At 37.3% G+C, this 15,547-nt stretch overlaps 1 protein-coding gene across 1 annotated transcript; it reads right to left on the bottom strand.

Moving 5' to 3' along the window:
* Positions 1-366: 366 nt before the first annotated feature.
* Positions 367-11,723, bottom strand: LOC132143190 (neuromedin-K receptor-like). Its single transcript, XM_059553336.1, has 5 exons — positions 11,030-11,723; positions 9,119-9,307; positions 8,520-8,670; positions 1,685-1,881; positions 367-1,052 (listed from the first exon to the last, which is right to left on the bottom strand). Exons 1-5 carry the CDS (start codon positions 11,395-11,397, stop codon positions 767-769), a joined length of 1,191 nt encoding a protein of 396 aa, XP_059409319.1. The 5' UTR covers positions 11,398-11,723; the 3' UTR covers positions 367-766.
* Between the last annotated feature and the right edge of the window lie 3,824 nt (positions 11,724-15,547).

The raw sequence follows: 15,547 nt of genomic DNA, 5'->3' as shown, positions 1-15,547 counted from the left end.
TCAAACAATTATTTCTGTCACTATTATTTAAAATAATTTATCTCCTTATTTCCTGACGTTGTTTCATGACACTGATTCATCTGACAGCACATGTTTAAAATCTGGCCATATGATTGTTGACCCAGATGTGTTATTACAGTAAAATTTACATTCAGTTCAACTTTTGAAGTCTCCCTTACAAAAGTTCAAACTTTCATTCATAAGGAGAAGTGCTGGCTATGTTCAAAATGCACAGAATGCACATGTGACTGTAAAACAAAGAAAATAGCTGTCAAAATGTGCAGGACACCCTTGACAGACCAATTCTACTGAAATAAATGAATCACAAGCATGAATTTTAGCATCATTTTAGCATTATCTGACAGACTTTAGCACAAAAAAAGTAACAAAACTGAATCAAATGTACCAAATGTGTATTTCTTAGATAATCAAGCAACATAATGAAGTGATTAATCTGTAGTGTAGCATACCGTGTTTTCATGTTTTAAATATCATTTCATAATATGTACTATGCTGTGTTGTATTTCAAGAAAAAAGAATGCATTAAGTAGCATGCTAGACCACACTGAAAACATTCACAGTTCTCCACTTGGAGGCAGTATTACTTCATCATGCTGCAGGTTTGAGTGCATTTAGTCTCAATGCATGCTCTGAAATGTACAGTATCTAGTTTATACAAAACCTGTGGATGTATTTACTTTTTTTTAGGAATGTAATGGAGCACTTCTAACAGAACCACAATCCGATGTACGTCTGGTATGGCCCTTCAGCTGAGCTGCTCGGTTGCGAATGTGGACTCTCTATGAAGACAGAGTTTAGTCGCTGCACTGCTTTCGTCTCTGACCTCCACCTGACACTGCAGGGACCTGGTGCTCTTGCGGTCGCTGCATCGCGGGTCCTCGCCGTGGAGGCTGGTGTCAAAGCGGGACAGTGTGCACATGCTGCTCTGGTTGTGTGGGTGGAGACGGGTGGGACGGAGCTCCAGTTCATCGTAGCTGGATACCTGGATGAAGGGACACCACCTGAAGGCCCGTTTGAAACCTGCCCTAAATCTGGAGGTTTGGAAAAAATGATCTTCTCCTTGAAATGCATTACATGTTCATCTCAAAATATTTGAATTAATATAACTGTAATTCTTCATAATGACTTCTTATGACCTAGGATAATAGATATTGTATGTATGTGAATTATCTAGATGGTCCCAAATTAATATTTGTCAGCACCTGTAAGTACAGTAAGTAAAAATGTTTGGCAAGTAAACAAGACCAAGTTACTCGCCATGGAGCTGCAAGAATATTTAAAGCAGGACTCTATGAAGGATACTTTTTAATATTCAAATAATAAAGATTACAAATTCAATATACATATATACATATATATATATATATATATATATATATATATACACATACAGTATATATATATATATGTGTGTGTGTGTGTGTGTGTGTGTGTGTGTGTGTGTGTGTGTGTGTGTGTGTGTGTGTGTGTTATATTAAGTAAGACCAACATGCTCGTGAGTAACTACTACTTTTAGAACAATTTTTTATATTTTATGTTCAAAAGAACAGCACTTTTTATATGCAAATAATACTTTTCCAAATTTTTCTGGCCATAACATTTTCTCCATTGGTAGATTAATCTTGGACATTGATTGAATATTAGTATATGACTGTTTCATTACCTGCCATTCAGACAGCAGTAAATGATGGGGTTGTACATGGTGGAGCTCATGGCCAACCACAGCACAGACAGATACACCTGCTGGATGGACTTCCACTTGTTCAGACGCTTGTTTACGCCCGTCACGATGAAATAGACATGATAGGGCAACCAGCAGAGGGCAAAGGTGACCACCACCACGATCATCATCTTCACCACCTGAGGAGGAAGCAAGAGATCATTTAGAGCCACAACGTGAAGCATATGCCAGCAACACATGAGTTTTGGCTTCTTGTGTTGTGGAAGAAAAAAGCATCAGGGAAAGTCATGGCTCAGTTCGCTCTCTGTTTGAAGTCTCGATCTGCCGACTCAAAGCCATCTGCTGCCATTGTTTAGGGAACAAAAACTCAAACCTGAAAACTGATAATGAATGATGAGAGGAAACCTGTCGGGTGCTGATTTGGCACCACACTGAAAGCTTTTGCACCGGTCATCAGACATTCGAGTCAACCTCAATTTAATGGTAGGTTTTATCATGAAAGAGCAGCAGGAGCAACACCGGAGGAAACTGCAGTGTGCTGAAAAGCACATAATTGCATATTTCATATGCACCAAAGGACGATACTGTGTTTTGGTTTGTTGTTACTGGCATCAGGTGGAGAGAATGGAGCAGACTGTTCAGGGGTCCAGGAGTCATTTGTTCTTGTTACACTGAACAGCCTCACGTCCACACCGCCTGACTTCTGAACAGCAGCATCTGACCCTCGCTTCAGCACATTCTAGAAAGTACAAGTCACAAAGTGGCTCATCGTATCCACTGCTAGGGTTACGTCATACCTAACCTTTTTCTGCTTTGTGTAACTGTCGATCAGCAATTATTCGCAGTGCTCCATTGCGTCTCATTAACAGCAGGTCTCTTCAGGGTACAAGACTCTGAAAGACACTGAAAGTGTTCACTGATTGATGACGGACGGCATTTCTTTTTCTTTTCCGAAAGGTCTGTGTCAAATTATGTGCAAATTAATGAGGCAATTTAAGACGTTGTGAGTGGCTTTTCAAAGGATGCACTACAGTGAGCAAAGGATACTGAGGAAAGGTTGGTTGTATAGTGTTTTCAGAAGCGTTAGATTAATGGCTTGAAAATTAACAACAGAGATCCCAGTTTATAAACTGTTTAGTTTTCAAAAGCAATGGGGAAAGATATGAAGTGCAGATCTTTGTGCTGTGACGTCACATTCACAGACTGTTCTTTACCATCTGATGCATATTGCATAGAAAACCTTAACCACCATCCAAAAAACACAGAAAATAAATTAGTGTAGAAACAGTTTTATTCCGAAATTGGGCTGATACAATTAAGTTGAATTTCTTATTATTAATTTCTTATTATATTCTGCTGTTTGAGTTACACTATTAGTTAGTTAGTTAAAAAATAAATAATAAGAAATGTAACTTTTAAGCAAGGATGCACTGAATTTGCAATAATGAAAATTAGCACATCATGTTATATATATTTATTTAAAATCAATTCTATATTAATTGATTTGTCTTTAAAAAAAAAAACATTTGAACACACACTTTTTTAGAGAAAAAGACCCTTCAATAAATCCCTACAAATAATGTTTTTTGTGTAAAATTTTTCACAACACTATAAAAGCCCAGATAATAGGGGTGTAACGATTCACTCGTTTTCTCGATGCATCGATTACAAACCCTGACGATTCATATGCATCGATCTTGAAACATGATTTTGGAAATCATGAATCACAGATCTTGGACAGTAATCGATTCAAAATGCTAAGAATCAAATGATTCCGGAGTTACCGGAGCCGTCGACAGCTATTTATTGCATGGACGGAGCAGAAATGTAAGTGTCTAAATCATACACACAGATCCATTGAATGATAAATGTTTTTAAACATTGCGGATGAACCGAATATACGAAGGAAACTTTAAAATTAACCACAGCATTAACAACGTCAACCTTGAAATAAGAGCGCGAGATTTATCTGTTAATCAGATGCATGAAAGTAGCGTTTGTTTCATTAGCAAACGTTTTCTCTCTGAATCATTTCGCTGATGGACAGAGGTGGGTAGTAACGAGTTACATTTACTTCGTTACATTTACTTGAGTAATTTTTGGGGTAACGAATACTTTTCGGAGTATATTTAAAGATGGGTACTTTATACTCTTACTTGAGTAAATTTTTGGGGAAAAATCTGTACTTTTACTTCGTTACTGTGGGCGACGCTCCTCTCGTTACTTTATCTTAATGCAATAAATGTTATAATGCTTCAGTTTATTCCAAACGCGCCGTCTACTTTTCTCTGGGCAATGAGCGATGCCCATTCGCGAATGATTCATTCTTTTGAGTCAATTCTGTTCAAAGGCTTGATCAAACCAATTGGCAAACGAGTGAATTGGTTCATGAATCAGTTTGAATGAGTCGTTCAGTTCCCTGCCGCACGCGCTGAGCGTCTGAAGTGGTTCACTCGGAGTTGTAACGTTTAAGAACAGAAAGAGCGTTGAAAACGTGGCTGGAACTGCACTGAATTGAAATCTGCAAAGGTTATTATTTGCTAGCGATGGAGATCCTTATTAGATGAACACCGCGTGTGCTGTCTACTGTTTAACAGGTAATAACTTGGGCTACATTCGATTACAGTACACGATACCACTGTGACATTAGTTTGTTGTACGTGTGTGGCTTATAACAGAGGGGAGTCAAGTTGAATGCAGCTTCCAAAAGACAAAAAATAGCCGATTAAGATTTTATTAATTTTAATACAATCACACTGGTGCAAGTACGTTCAGCGAGTCATATTATCAGCTGCTAAATTCAGATCTGTGATCGCTTGCTGGGGCTTAGCCAGAGATAGATGCGTTTATACAGCGCTGCGCATTATAACAAATCACACATGATTCTTTTGAGCTTATTAAAGCATTGGCCAATCAGAGGTGTTCCGATGAGTCATCGCTGAAATGCCGGTGCTTCCTTCACTCGCTCCTGACTGAATACCTCTTTCTGGCGAATTCTCTCGTCAGAAACAACAAAGTGCAGATGTGTGTACGAATCTTTAATTAAGATATTGATTTCATAGTGTTAACAGTTTCAGTGATTTTAATGGGAGTTTCTGAGAGTGATTGAAATCTAGACTGTCAGTGAAAATTATCTTTAATAATGTAAATGTTATTTGCTCTCTTTCTGAACAATGAAAGATTAGTAGCAATATTTATATCACATTAACTTTCAATGTTAAAATCACATTTAATATAAAGTCAGTCGTATTAAAAATATGTTATGACATGACACCTATATCTGTTACTTAAGTAAACAGACTGGGTTTTATAATAAATTACATAAATTGGAGTAAAGGCTGATGAAATATATACATTTATACACGCACACATACATTACATACATTTTATCTATATATCTAAATAAAAATAGGCTCAGTTTATATGACCCAAAGTAACTAGTAACTAACTACTTGAGTAGATTTTTTATCCGATACTCTTTTACTCTTACTCAAGTAACTATTCAAGACTAGCACTTTTACTTTTACTTGAGTAAATATTTCTAGAAGTACTTTTACTTTTACTTGAGTACAGATTTTGGGTACTCTACCCACCTCTACTGATGGAGAGGAAAAGTTAAATAGGGATGAAGACGTTTTCACACTGAAAGAGAAGCGATCTCGCTCTCATAGACGTGCCAGGCTATATCTGCAGCTAAACTGAATAAAAGCAGAATGAACTGATGAAACTAAAAAAAAAACACAAACAATTTATGAATGATGCAGTGTTAATTGACATTTATTACAGTACAGAAACTATAAAGTATATTTTCTACCTTATTCTGTGCAGAAAATGTAAATAATTGCTAATTAAATGTAGCCTAGTATATAAAACAATCATAAAATTGCCATTAGGAAAAAAATATCGATTACAAATGATTGATTATTGTCCAGCAGTGTATCTGATTTATTACAGCTAAATAAAAGTAATTAAAAAAGAAGATAATTCCTTGTAAAAAAAAAAAATATATATATATATAATAATAATAATAATTATTATTATTATTATTATTATTATATAGGCTACATACATAAAATGATTGTATTTGACATTTCTGTCACTTCTGAAATTATGGCTACGCCCCTGGTGTGACAAAATGTTAGCTTATACATAATACTCTTTAACCTCTTTTTTAAAAACTTGGCTTACATACATTTTTACGTATGCCATGTCGCATCATTAAACTAGCATTTAACAATGGACAAAAGTTTTTTTTTTTTTTTTTAACCTATGGTTCTCTAACCATAAATGCTACTGTAATTTGCCCCCTGACTAAGTGTTTAAAGAATTTAGTAGAAGCATTTAAATAATCCCATGAATGCACTTAAAGAATGCAGAATCGAATCGTTATAATCGAATCGAATCGAATTTAATTGTGAATCGAATCGAATTTAATCGTTCTAAATTTGCAAAAATCGTTCTTGAATCGAATCGAAAACCTATGAATCGTAATCGAATCGAATCGCTGCCTTGCCAAAGATTCACAGCTCTACCAGATAACTTTTAATGAACATTTTATTAATGAATAAAAAGTTAATTTTTCCTTTTAGTTTTATGGAACAGTGACAGAAATGTTTATAATTAACATGTGCACATTTCTATATTTCTTTCTCATCAGGAGTCTGAGAAAGAGTTCATACACCTTACGAGACATACTGAAATGCTTTCTGCAAGCTTTCTAGCCAATAAGCAGATTCTTAAAAACAACGAAGGGGCTTTGGGAAGTGAGGTTGTGTAGAGGTGAACTAACGAGTGCTTTTATCCAGCGTAAGCATACAGTCCTATTTGAAACAATCCCATAATCTCAAAAGTACTGGATTACATAGAACGATCACAATATGAGATGAATTGTCCTAGAATCATCCTTGAGAGGGAACTATCACTGTCCCACATGTGCGAGTGTGTCTGAACGCTGCAGCTCACAAAAAGCTCAGAGCTGACGTGCCAGATAAACCAGACATGACCTTAATCTGTGGAAAAATATCAAGTAGATATAGCAATACAGTGAGATTCCCTCAGCACAGGTAAGAGTAAATACATAGATTAATTTCTTTGATTTACAAATGCATGCGCTCATTTCTTAAACTCTGTCCTTTAGTCACCTCATTCTGACGCTCCTAAGACAGAGGTTATACGAAATTAGTCAATTCTTAAAAAACATATTTTCCATTAACAGTTTCATACTGTTTACATTAAGAAAACATTATTTCAGAATGTTCACTGAACATTCAAAATATAGTTTTTAAAAAATCATGTTTATACGATCATTAGTGAAAACATTAAAAGGTTAGTTCACCCAAAAATGAAAAGGCTGTGTTTTACTCACCCTCGAAGCATCCTATGTGTATAACTTTCCTCTTTCAGATGAAACCAATCGGATTTATATTTAAAATTGTCCTGGCACTTCTAAGCTTTATCATTGCAGTGTGCGGGTGTTTCTGTTCAACAGTCCAAAAAAGTTTAATAAAGTGTGTGCATCCATGATAAAACGCACCTCACATGGCTCTTGGGCACGAATAAAGGCCTCCTGTAGCGAATCCATGCATTTTTGCAAGAAAAATATCCATATTTCAAACGTAATAAACACTTTTCTCTCACTTCTGCTGATTGTTGTATGCAGAAGCATTCCGGAATGCTCGGGTTTTATGGGTTTTATCTCATCACGCCGGGACACGGCATCACAGGATGGTAAGAGGCATAACATTTCCGTCACATGCTAGAGGCATCTGGCCAATCACAATGCACTGGATAGCTGGCCAATCAACATACACCTCGCTTTTTCTGAACGATAAGCTTTGTAAAAATTGACACTTTTCAGAAAAGCCATTGTGAGTGTGCACACCGACGAGCAAATTGCCAGGTGTAAAAGTGTCATTTATTTGGTTCGATGCACCGCATTAAAAAAACTGGCTGACCAATGAGATTGGCACTTTTGTTCATGTGCCTGGAGCTGCTGAAGTTACAGTAGAACATGACTTTGTGGTGCTCAAGCACAAAATGGTCTTGCCGCGCACACATTGATACCTAACGAAGAATTTAGAGTAATTAAGTATACAAAGAAGATGCATCAAGGCAAGTTGAATGTAAAGCTGCTGGTCTCATTGGTGTCTGAACAGAAAAGGCTTTATGATAAACGTGACAGCGACTACAAAAATCTCCATATTTTGTTATGGAGTTGTTATGGAGAGGAATTGCAGATCAAATAGGAGTCAATGTGTACTGGGGTACTTTTATTTTTCATTAAGCACCATCTAAAGTCAGGGAGTGAATTTGGACCTTCACTCAGCTCATCGCTAGTGAAAATCACTTTTGGTATGAACCCAGAAGACGCACCGAAAAATGCTGCCGATAAGCAAGCGCAATAAACGTCCCATGTGTGAACGAGGCTTTAAATTGCATAAACACATTGCATTACACCAAAATACACAGAATAATGTTCTTTCTAGCAACGTCATATGACCCCTTTAAGGGAACCTTGACAGAACGTTAAGTTTTAATGTAAAGTTTTCTTTAAAAGACTTTATCCATGCCAGGGGCGCTGCACAAGAACCCGGGCCCTATGCATAGGCAGTCCTAATGGGCCCCCCTCCCTTTGAAAATATATATTCCAGACTTTTCAAGGGCCCTCTCTTCCTTTGGGGCCCTGGTAATCAGTACTGGTTTTACCCCCAGTCTGACGCCCCTGATCCATGCAATGGATTATATATTTCTATTTAGCTTATTTTACTTTTGTTTCAGTTTTAAAATATGTACAAAATATGTTAGTATGTCCTCTCACCTTCCTTTTGGCTCGCAGTTGTCCAACATAATTGTCAGATGAGTCTCCGGGAATCTCTCCTCCCCAAAGTATCACCCCGACTATAGTGTAGGTGATACCCATGACCACTAGGGGCAGCATGTACACCAGCACCGTTACGATGATGTGATACCTGCACAGGTGAGAGGATAGGAAGCCACTGTAAAAAAAAAACAAGTGGTTTTATGTGCCTCGTCAAATGATAAACCCAAGTTTGCTTGGGTGTTTAGACAATAAATTTGGATTGTGAGTTCGGAAGACTGTTTGTACTTCTTACACACCATTTGTCCACTGGTAAATAGTAAATGTGTTTGGTCTTCTCACCTCACTGCAGAAGGCACTTAGTGTGAAGATAGCAGGCAATGTAAAGCTACTAAGAGCATTACCAATATTTGAACAGTGGAAGCAAAGCCTGAGAAGCACAGAAATTACAATCAAGCAGAAGAAAAACCAATCAGCCAGTGTGAACTCATCAGAGAAAAGCTTGCTGTCTTGGTTTCTGCACACGCATCTGGTTTCGAAAATGAAATCACCTCATTAGTGACTGATCTGGGACTGTTGGTAACACATGGATCTCTTACATGAACGAATCCTCAGAAGGTCTCGGCCAGGCGACGTAGCAGACGGTTCTGCGAGGCATAGTTCTCGTGGTTGAGTAGAAACACAGCGGGAAGGCCAAAATCACCGCCAGGGCCCAAATACAGACAATCACCACTTTAGTAGCGGTAGCTGACAGACGGGGCTTCAGAGGGTGAATGATAGCCATGTACCTGCATAAAAAACATGGTTTTAATAAAACCTTTTAGCATTTCCAGAGCTCTTGGAAAGGGAAGTCATCAAGTTTGGGTAGACTTCTACCTCTGAAAGGAAACTTTAACAGATGAAATTTTTGTGTTTTTTATTTGAAAGAAATATCCAGTTGTCACAATCGGAGTTATAAATGTCCTGGCTCTTCCAAAATGTATAATTGCAGTGAATAGGGCTCGAGATTTTGATGCCCAGTAATGCACATCCAACCATCATAAAAAAGTCCTCCACAGGCTCCAGGGGTTTAATAAATATCCATATTAAAAACTTTTCTTTGCACACAAAAAGTATCCTTGTAGCTTTGTAAGATTATGGTTGAATCCCTGATGTCACATGGACTAGACCTGGGAACATTGCAGTTGCATTGCTGGGTCAGACAGCTCTAAGATTTAATAAAAAATATCTTAATTTGTGTAAAATTATAAGCAGTCTGTGCTGTGTGTCCCAAGTTCATGGGCAGGAAATGAAGTTTCATCTTTTTCATTGCAGTTAAATGACAGAGGGGTCAAACGGAAGACGTTCAATTTATGAGCTCCCTGAGGAGATTACTGACGAATATGGAAGAGGAAGAAAGACGCCTCGCTGGTGGTACTAAAAGCCTGTTGCTCTCAAAGTGCTGTTCAATCCCCGCAGGACAATTTTTCATCAGTACATCAACAGGATTCTCACACCTTCTGAGCAATGAATTCCCATGACTTGCTAGTATTTAATGATGACTTCATTCAGATTCCAATTACAGACACTCAGAAAGCAGGGTGATGTCAGGTGAAACGGGGCAAGACAAGGTTGGGTTGCCATAGTTCTGCCATAGATTCAAAATCCAATCATTGTAACTACTCTCAAAAACAACGTTTGACATGTAAATGATTTGATTTGTCTTGTTATAATTTATGTGTGGGCAGAGCAAATCATTTTACAGAGGCTGGTTGGTTTTTATATTCACATGCAGCTACTAAACATAAAAAAAAATAAGGTAAAATGAATTAAATGTTGATTATTTCGGTTTAAGAGATACAAAATAACTAAATTAATTATAGAGCAAAGTTTATCAACTAAAAGTAGACCGACCAAGTTATGACTTTTAAAGACATTTTCAAGCCTTGAAATGTATATTGACTCATCAACATAAAAATGTTAACACATTTATTAAATTATAAATTTTGCGGTACACATGCATTGACTGGACATTCTGATATAAGATAAAATGATAGAAAAGACAGAAAGAGCGAGGTGCTTCCTATTAATTTACAAACTCATTTTAGTTCTTAGATATTTATAGTCTTTATATATATATTTTATCTTCTACACTTTACCAGGTCAAGAATTCAAAATTGTACAATTCCCGTTAGATCCATGAAGCGTGACGTTATTTCGAGGTCAATAAGGAATTCAAACACACGTAGCCCATATGTAAACACATTTGGAATTCATAAAATTCCACAAAGAATTTATATTATTCATATTTGTTATATATTTGGGTATTGAAATAAGTATTGCTGCCGGATAATTTACAGTGACATTTTTTTATAAGCTAGATCAGCCTATATTTTATAGACTTATGACCACTTTTCCAGATGTGTAAAATTCCCACGAGAACAAATCCAGTGTTCCATCGTAGGCTGAATGGTGAATAGGCTACTGCACGATTAAAATATTAGTCTATAATTAATCGTAAACAGCCTCACCTGTCGACTGCAATCGCAGTCATGGAGTAGATGCTGGCAAACACGGCGGTCACGGGAAAGAAGTTGTGGAACTTGCAGTAAACCTCTCCAAAGTACCACTCTCCGTGCGTGGCGTAAATGAAGTTGATGAGCGTGTTGAAGGCGGCCATCGAGGCGTCGGAGAACGCCAGGTTGAGCAAGAAATAGTTGGTCACGGTGCGCATTCGTTTATGGGCCAAAATGATCCAAATAACGATGAGGTTTCCGAACACGGCGACCGCCAGAACGGAGCTGTACGCGACCGACCAGATCGCGACGCGCCACGGCGGCTGCACGAACTGATTTGTGAAATTGCGCGTTACGTTTGAGCCGCTCTGAGGACCAGCCATGATAACCTTACTGTGATATCCCTCTACAAAAGCTAGGATACGATCTCAGACATATATTTTTACTCCTCTAGTGTTAAGTATAGATCTGCGCATCCTCATGCGCTCCATCCAAAGTGTCCAAATAGCGGTGACGTGCAGTCATGCTTCATATGACAGACGTCTGGAGATGCTGCTGCCCCTGCCACGTGTTGCTGCTCAATGAATAGAGAAACAGGCAAATGTGGTATGATTTTAGTAGATTTGCGATGGAGGAATGACAAATGCTTTATAATTTCGACCTAAATATAGCCTTACAAAACAATTTCAGTGTGATGCGACTTCTGAACGAGGCGTTTCATTTCACTTATGCGTCGAATTTATATAAAATGTGCATTTATGTGAGTTTAACGCAATTTAGTTAGATCATTAATCATTTTCTTTTTTGAAAAGGTGATAAAAAGTTATATTTGTTCAATTTATGTGTCCATTAGACATTTCGTTATGGGTTCAGGAATATAATCATATAATGGAACTCAATGGCTGATATCTTCTTTTGTGCTAAAAAGAAGAAAATAAAAACTCATAGGAACAGCTTGAGGCTTAGTAAACGATGCCAGATTTTTCATTTTTGGGTGAACTATTCATTTAAGTATAAACGATCAGCTTTAAACCATGGAAAACCAGCTGTTATTATAAAAGTAACATATATACCATGATATCATGTCAGTACCCCTCACCACATTTGTATTGTAGTAAAAACAGCTAGTAAGGGTATTTTTGTGCAAAATATGGTGAGCATAATTACGAATGACGATGTTATCTGCAATTCAAAATGTCTTTGTAAGTATAGACTACATTTGGGTTTCTTAATTCCACATGTAATTTACACGAACCCCTTTTTTGCTAAGTATTAAGATCTTCCTTAATGGAACCAGACTTGGTTCAGGAAGCCCATCCTCCTCATTACAATAAATTTGCATATGCTAACTATTATCTAGTTACAAAATATGTCTTATAGCACTCAAGCATTCACTGAAGACATTATGATATTTAAAATGTTATTAAGCCAATGTTACATTTGTACAGACAGTGATTAAATAGCATGGACAATGAGTGATTTAAAGTCCTTTGAGGTTCATCTTAATCTGACTGAAAGGATGCAGGCAATGGTGAGGCAAGTGTGTGTCGCTGTCTAGCTGGTATAAACTGTAATTGGCAATAGAGTTGCTTTGTAATGCCACCCTGCATTAATTCACAGTCTTTGAACAAGGCATGTGAAGTGTCAGTAGTTTGGAACTTTTTAAAAAGCCTGAACTTGGGGTCTCTGGTACTTCTCAAATGAGCAATATTCACTGTCTGCGAATGACTTTCACAACATTCTTTAACATTTTCCACATCTTTCTCTCTGAGCTGACAGATGACGCAAAACAGCTTGTGTGACGAGAATTTATATTCAGTGCGAGAAGAACATCTTGTCCAGCAATAGTGCAACAATTTTATATAATGGTCAAACTATTTGGATGTCAAAAAGACATAAAAAAAGTTATTATTTACTAACATTTACAGCAAGATTAGAGGAATATTCATATAGATATTTTCAATACAAGAACAGATCTGTCAAGATATATAAAAACACAATGAAAGAACCTTAAAATAGCAATTCAAAGCCTTGTGAATAGCATCACTTGCTCAACAGGGGATCCTCTGCAGTGAATGGGTGCCATCAGAATGAGAGTCCAAACAGCTGATAAAAACATCACAATAATCCACACCACTCCAGTCCATCAATTCATGTTTAGTGAAGTGACAAGCTGCATGTTTAAAAAAAAAAAAAAAAAAAAAAACACCAACCCTGAAACCAAACCATCACTTCTGACCAAAATACGAGTCTATACACAAGTACATCACAATATACCAACATATTTGTTTCGAGCTGTTGTCTACTGTTTTTGCTTGTAAACACTGCTTGATTTGTGTCCTTTCGCTCTTGATGCAGGCAAGACAACTTTTTCACTGGAGAAAGCAATAGAGAATTTCTATTTTAGGTGAAAACAACATCAGTCTGATGATTAATACAGGATTTGTTTCTAATAAACGCACAACTTTTGGCTTCACAAGACAATTGATGGACTAAAGTCGTGTGTATTATTGTGATGTTTTTATCAGTTTGTACCTACACAGTTTCACTAGTGGGAGTGTGTACATGTTTGTGCATTTACGCTCATGCCTGTTTACCTGTGTGTGTTCTAACCACAGAAAGGCCATGTTACACATCTCACCACGCACTCACGGTTCAGGTGGTTTTGTACCTTTCATCTTCGACCATTTATCCTTTGATGCTTCCATAGGTGTTTGAGCTCTCCGAGAAGACGCTGCCCTTTTATCATGCAGATCTGGCAACCTCCACTAATGCCTGTTGGAGGAGTCCTGCTATCACATCGCTTTTAGTGCCTGGTGAGAAGCTCTTCCAATTAAAAGGGATTAAACTCTGATTGAAGCACACTTAATGAATCAGATCATCAATTACTTCCTCTACTTCACAAGGGGGAATAATGACTAATGGCACAATGTAAGTGTGTGGCTGTGTATTGAGGTGAGCTTGTTTTGCAAGTGGACTCTTGAGCAGGGAATCACCAGTCAACAGGTGAATGTTGTAAAACGTGGATTCTCATGCGTAGGGATGCAGTTAGGGCTGCACGATTACTCAAAATAGCAAACAAGTTTGTCTCTGCATCCGCTTAATGTGCATTTTGGAGTGCAACATGTTTAGTCGAAATGAGAGGTGATCCCGTCTGGGTAGTGTGATTTATATAGTGTCATTTCTAATCACCCAGACACTGATGTTTTACTCAGAGTACCAGCGACATGTTAGAAGTGGCGGTATGCACAAAAAGTGCAGGTACTCTAAAGACAAAATATAGAAGTGCTGGTACTGCATACCGGGCCACATTAAGCACTGTCTGTCTTCACAACACTCTTGTTGCTAAAGCTCTCAGGTGGGTTTCTACTTCCCATGTTTCTAGCACTTCAGAACAGAGATTGCCTTCTGTCACTGATTACATCCATTGTGCACACAGCTAGTTTAAAGATTGCTTTCTGCTGCTACAACGAGAGAAGACCCAGTTCTCAAAAGAACAACCTGATTTCATTCAAGATCTCTGCAGTCTTACATCTTTAATTTCTGTTTTTTTTTTTTAAATCAACTCTAGGTTAGGTTAAATTACTCCTTTCAATCATATTGATTGAGTGCAATTGCCAGTTTGAGTGGTACAGCTGCTGAGTTTGAAAGAGAAAATGGATGGGAAAACCAGCCGCTCCTGTGCTCTCATGTGGCATTGTGCCATCAAGCTGATTGAACAAGAGCTGTATTATTTTTGGTAATTTCATAGTTTGAGTCGACACCCATTTATACCAATTATGGGAGATGATTGGGAAATATTCATTATATAAACTAGTTGTTTCAGAATCTATAAACAATAAGAATCGAAAAATACAAGTGCTGTGTGAATTTGGAGAAAATACTTAATACTAAAATTGTGTATGAGAATTCAGAATAACGTCATATAGTGTAATTTACTTTCAAGAAGAGTATGCAAACTTAAACATTTGCAGCATACCTTGAAATAGTTTAACCATATAAACCAGCAACCATCATTTTTCACCATCGTGCATTTCAAGACCATATGCTTTTATATGTATTTATTTACCCCGTGGAACAATCTTAATGCATTTCTTCCAATAGTTCCACACAACAACAGATCATATCATGGCCACATTGGCCAGTGGGGGCTTGTGGGACATTTTCAAATTAGGGCTGTGCTCATCCAACAATTTTAGCAACATATTTTAAATAATGATCATTGTTTTACTAAATTCAGGATTACGTTTGAGAATGATTCCTAAAAACAGTATTTCTCTGCAAGCTTTTTCCAGGGTAAGATAAAAAAATATTTTTATTGGTCAAAATTCATAATTTACAGTGCAATAACAAAAACTGTGAGGAAAAATAAAATAATCTTAAATCATTCTACTGTAGACATAAGATTTGAGGACGCTGATTGGCTAGATTTTATGTTATATCTTGAATATGTTTATGTCTTCAATCAGCCATTGGCTAAACTGCTACATAGACCCGCCCCCTTTCTCTATCGCCGCAGAACTGAGACTTAGA

The sequence above is a fragment of the Carassius carassius genome, chromosome 7 (assembly GCF_963082965.1).
Source record: "Carassius carassius chromosome 7, fCarCar2.1, whole genome shotgun sequence".
NCBI classification, from domain to species: Eukaryota; Metazoa; Chordata; class Actinopteri; order Cypriniformes; family Cyprinidae; genus Carassius; species Carassius carassius.
This window is presented reverse-complemented; position numbering and strand designations above follow the sequence as displayed.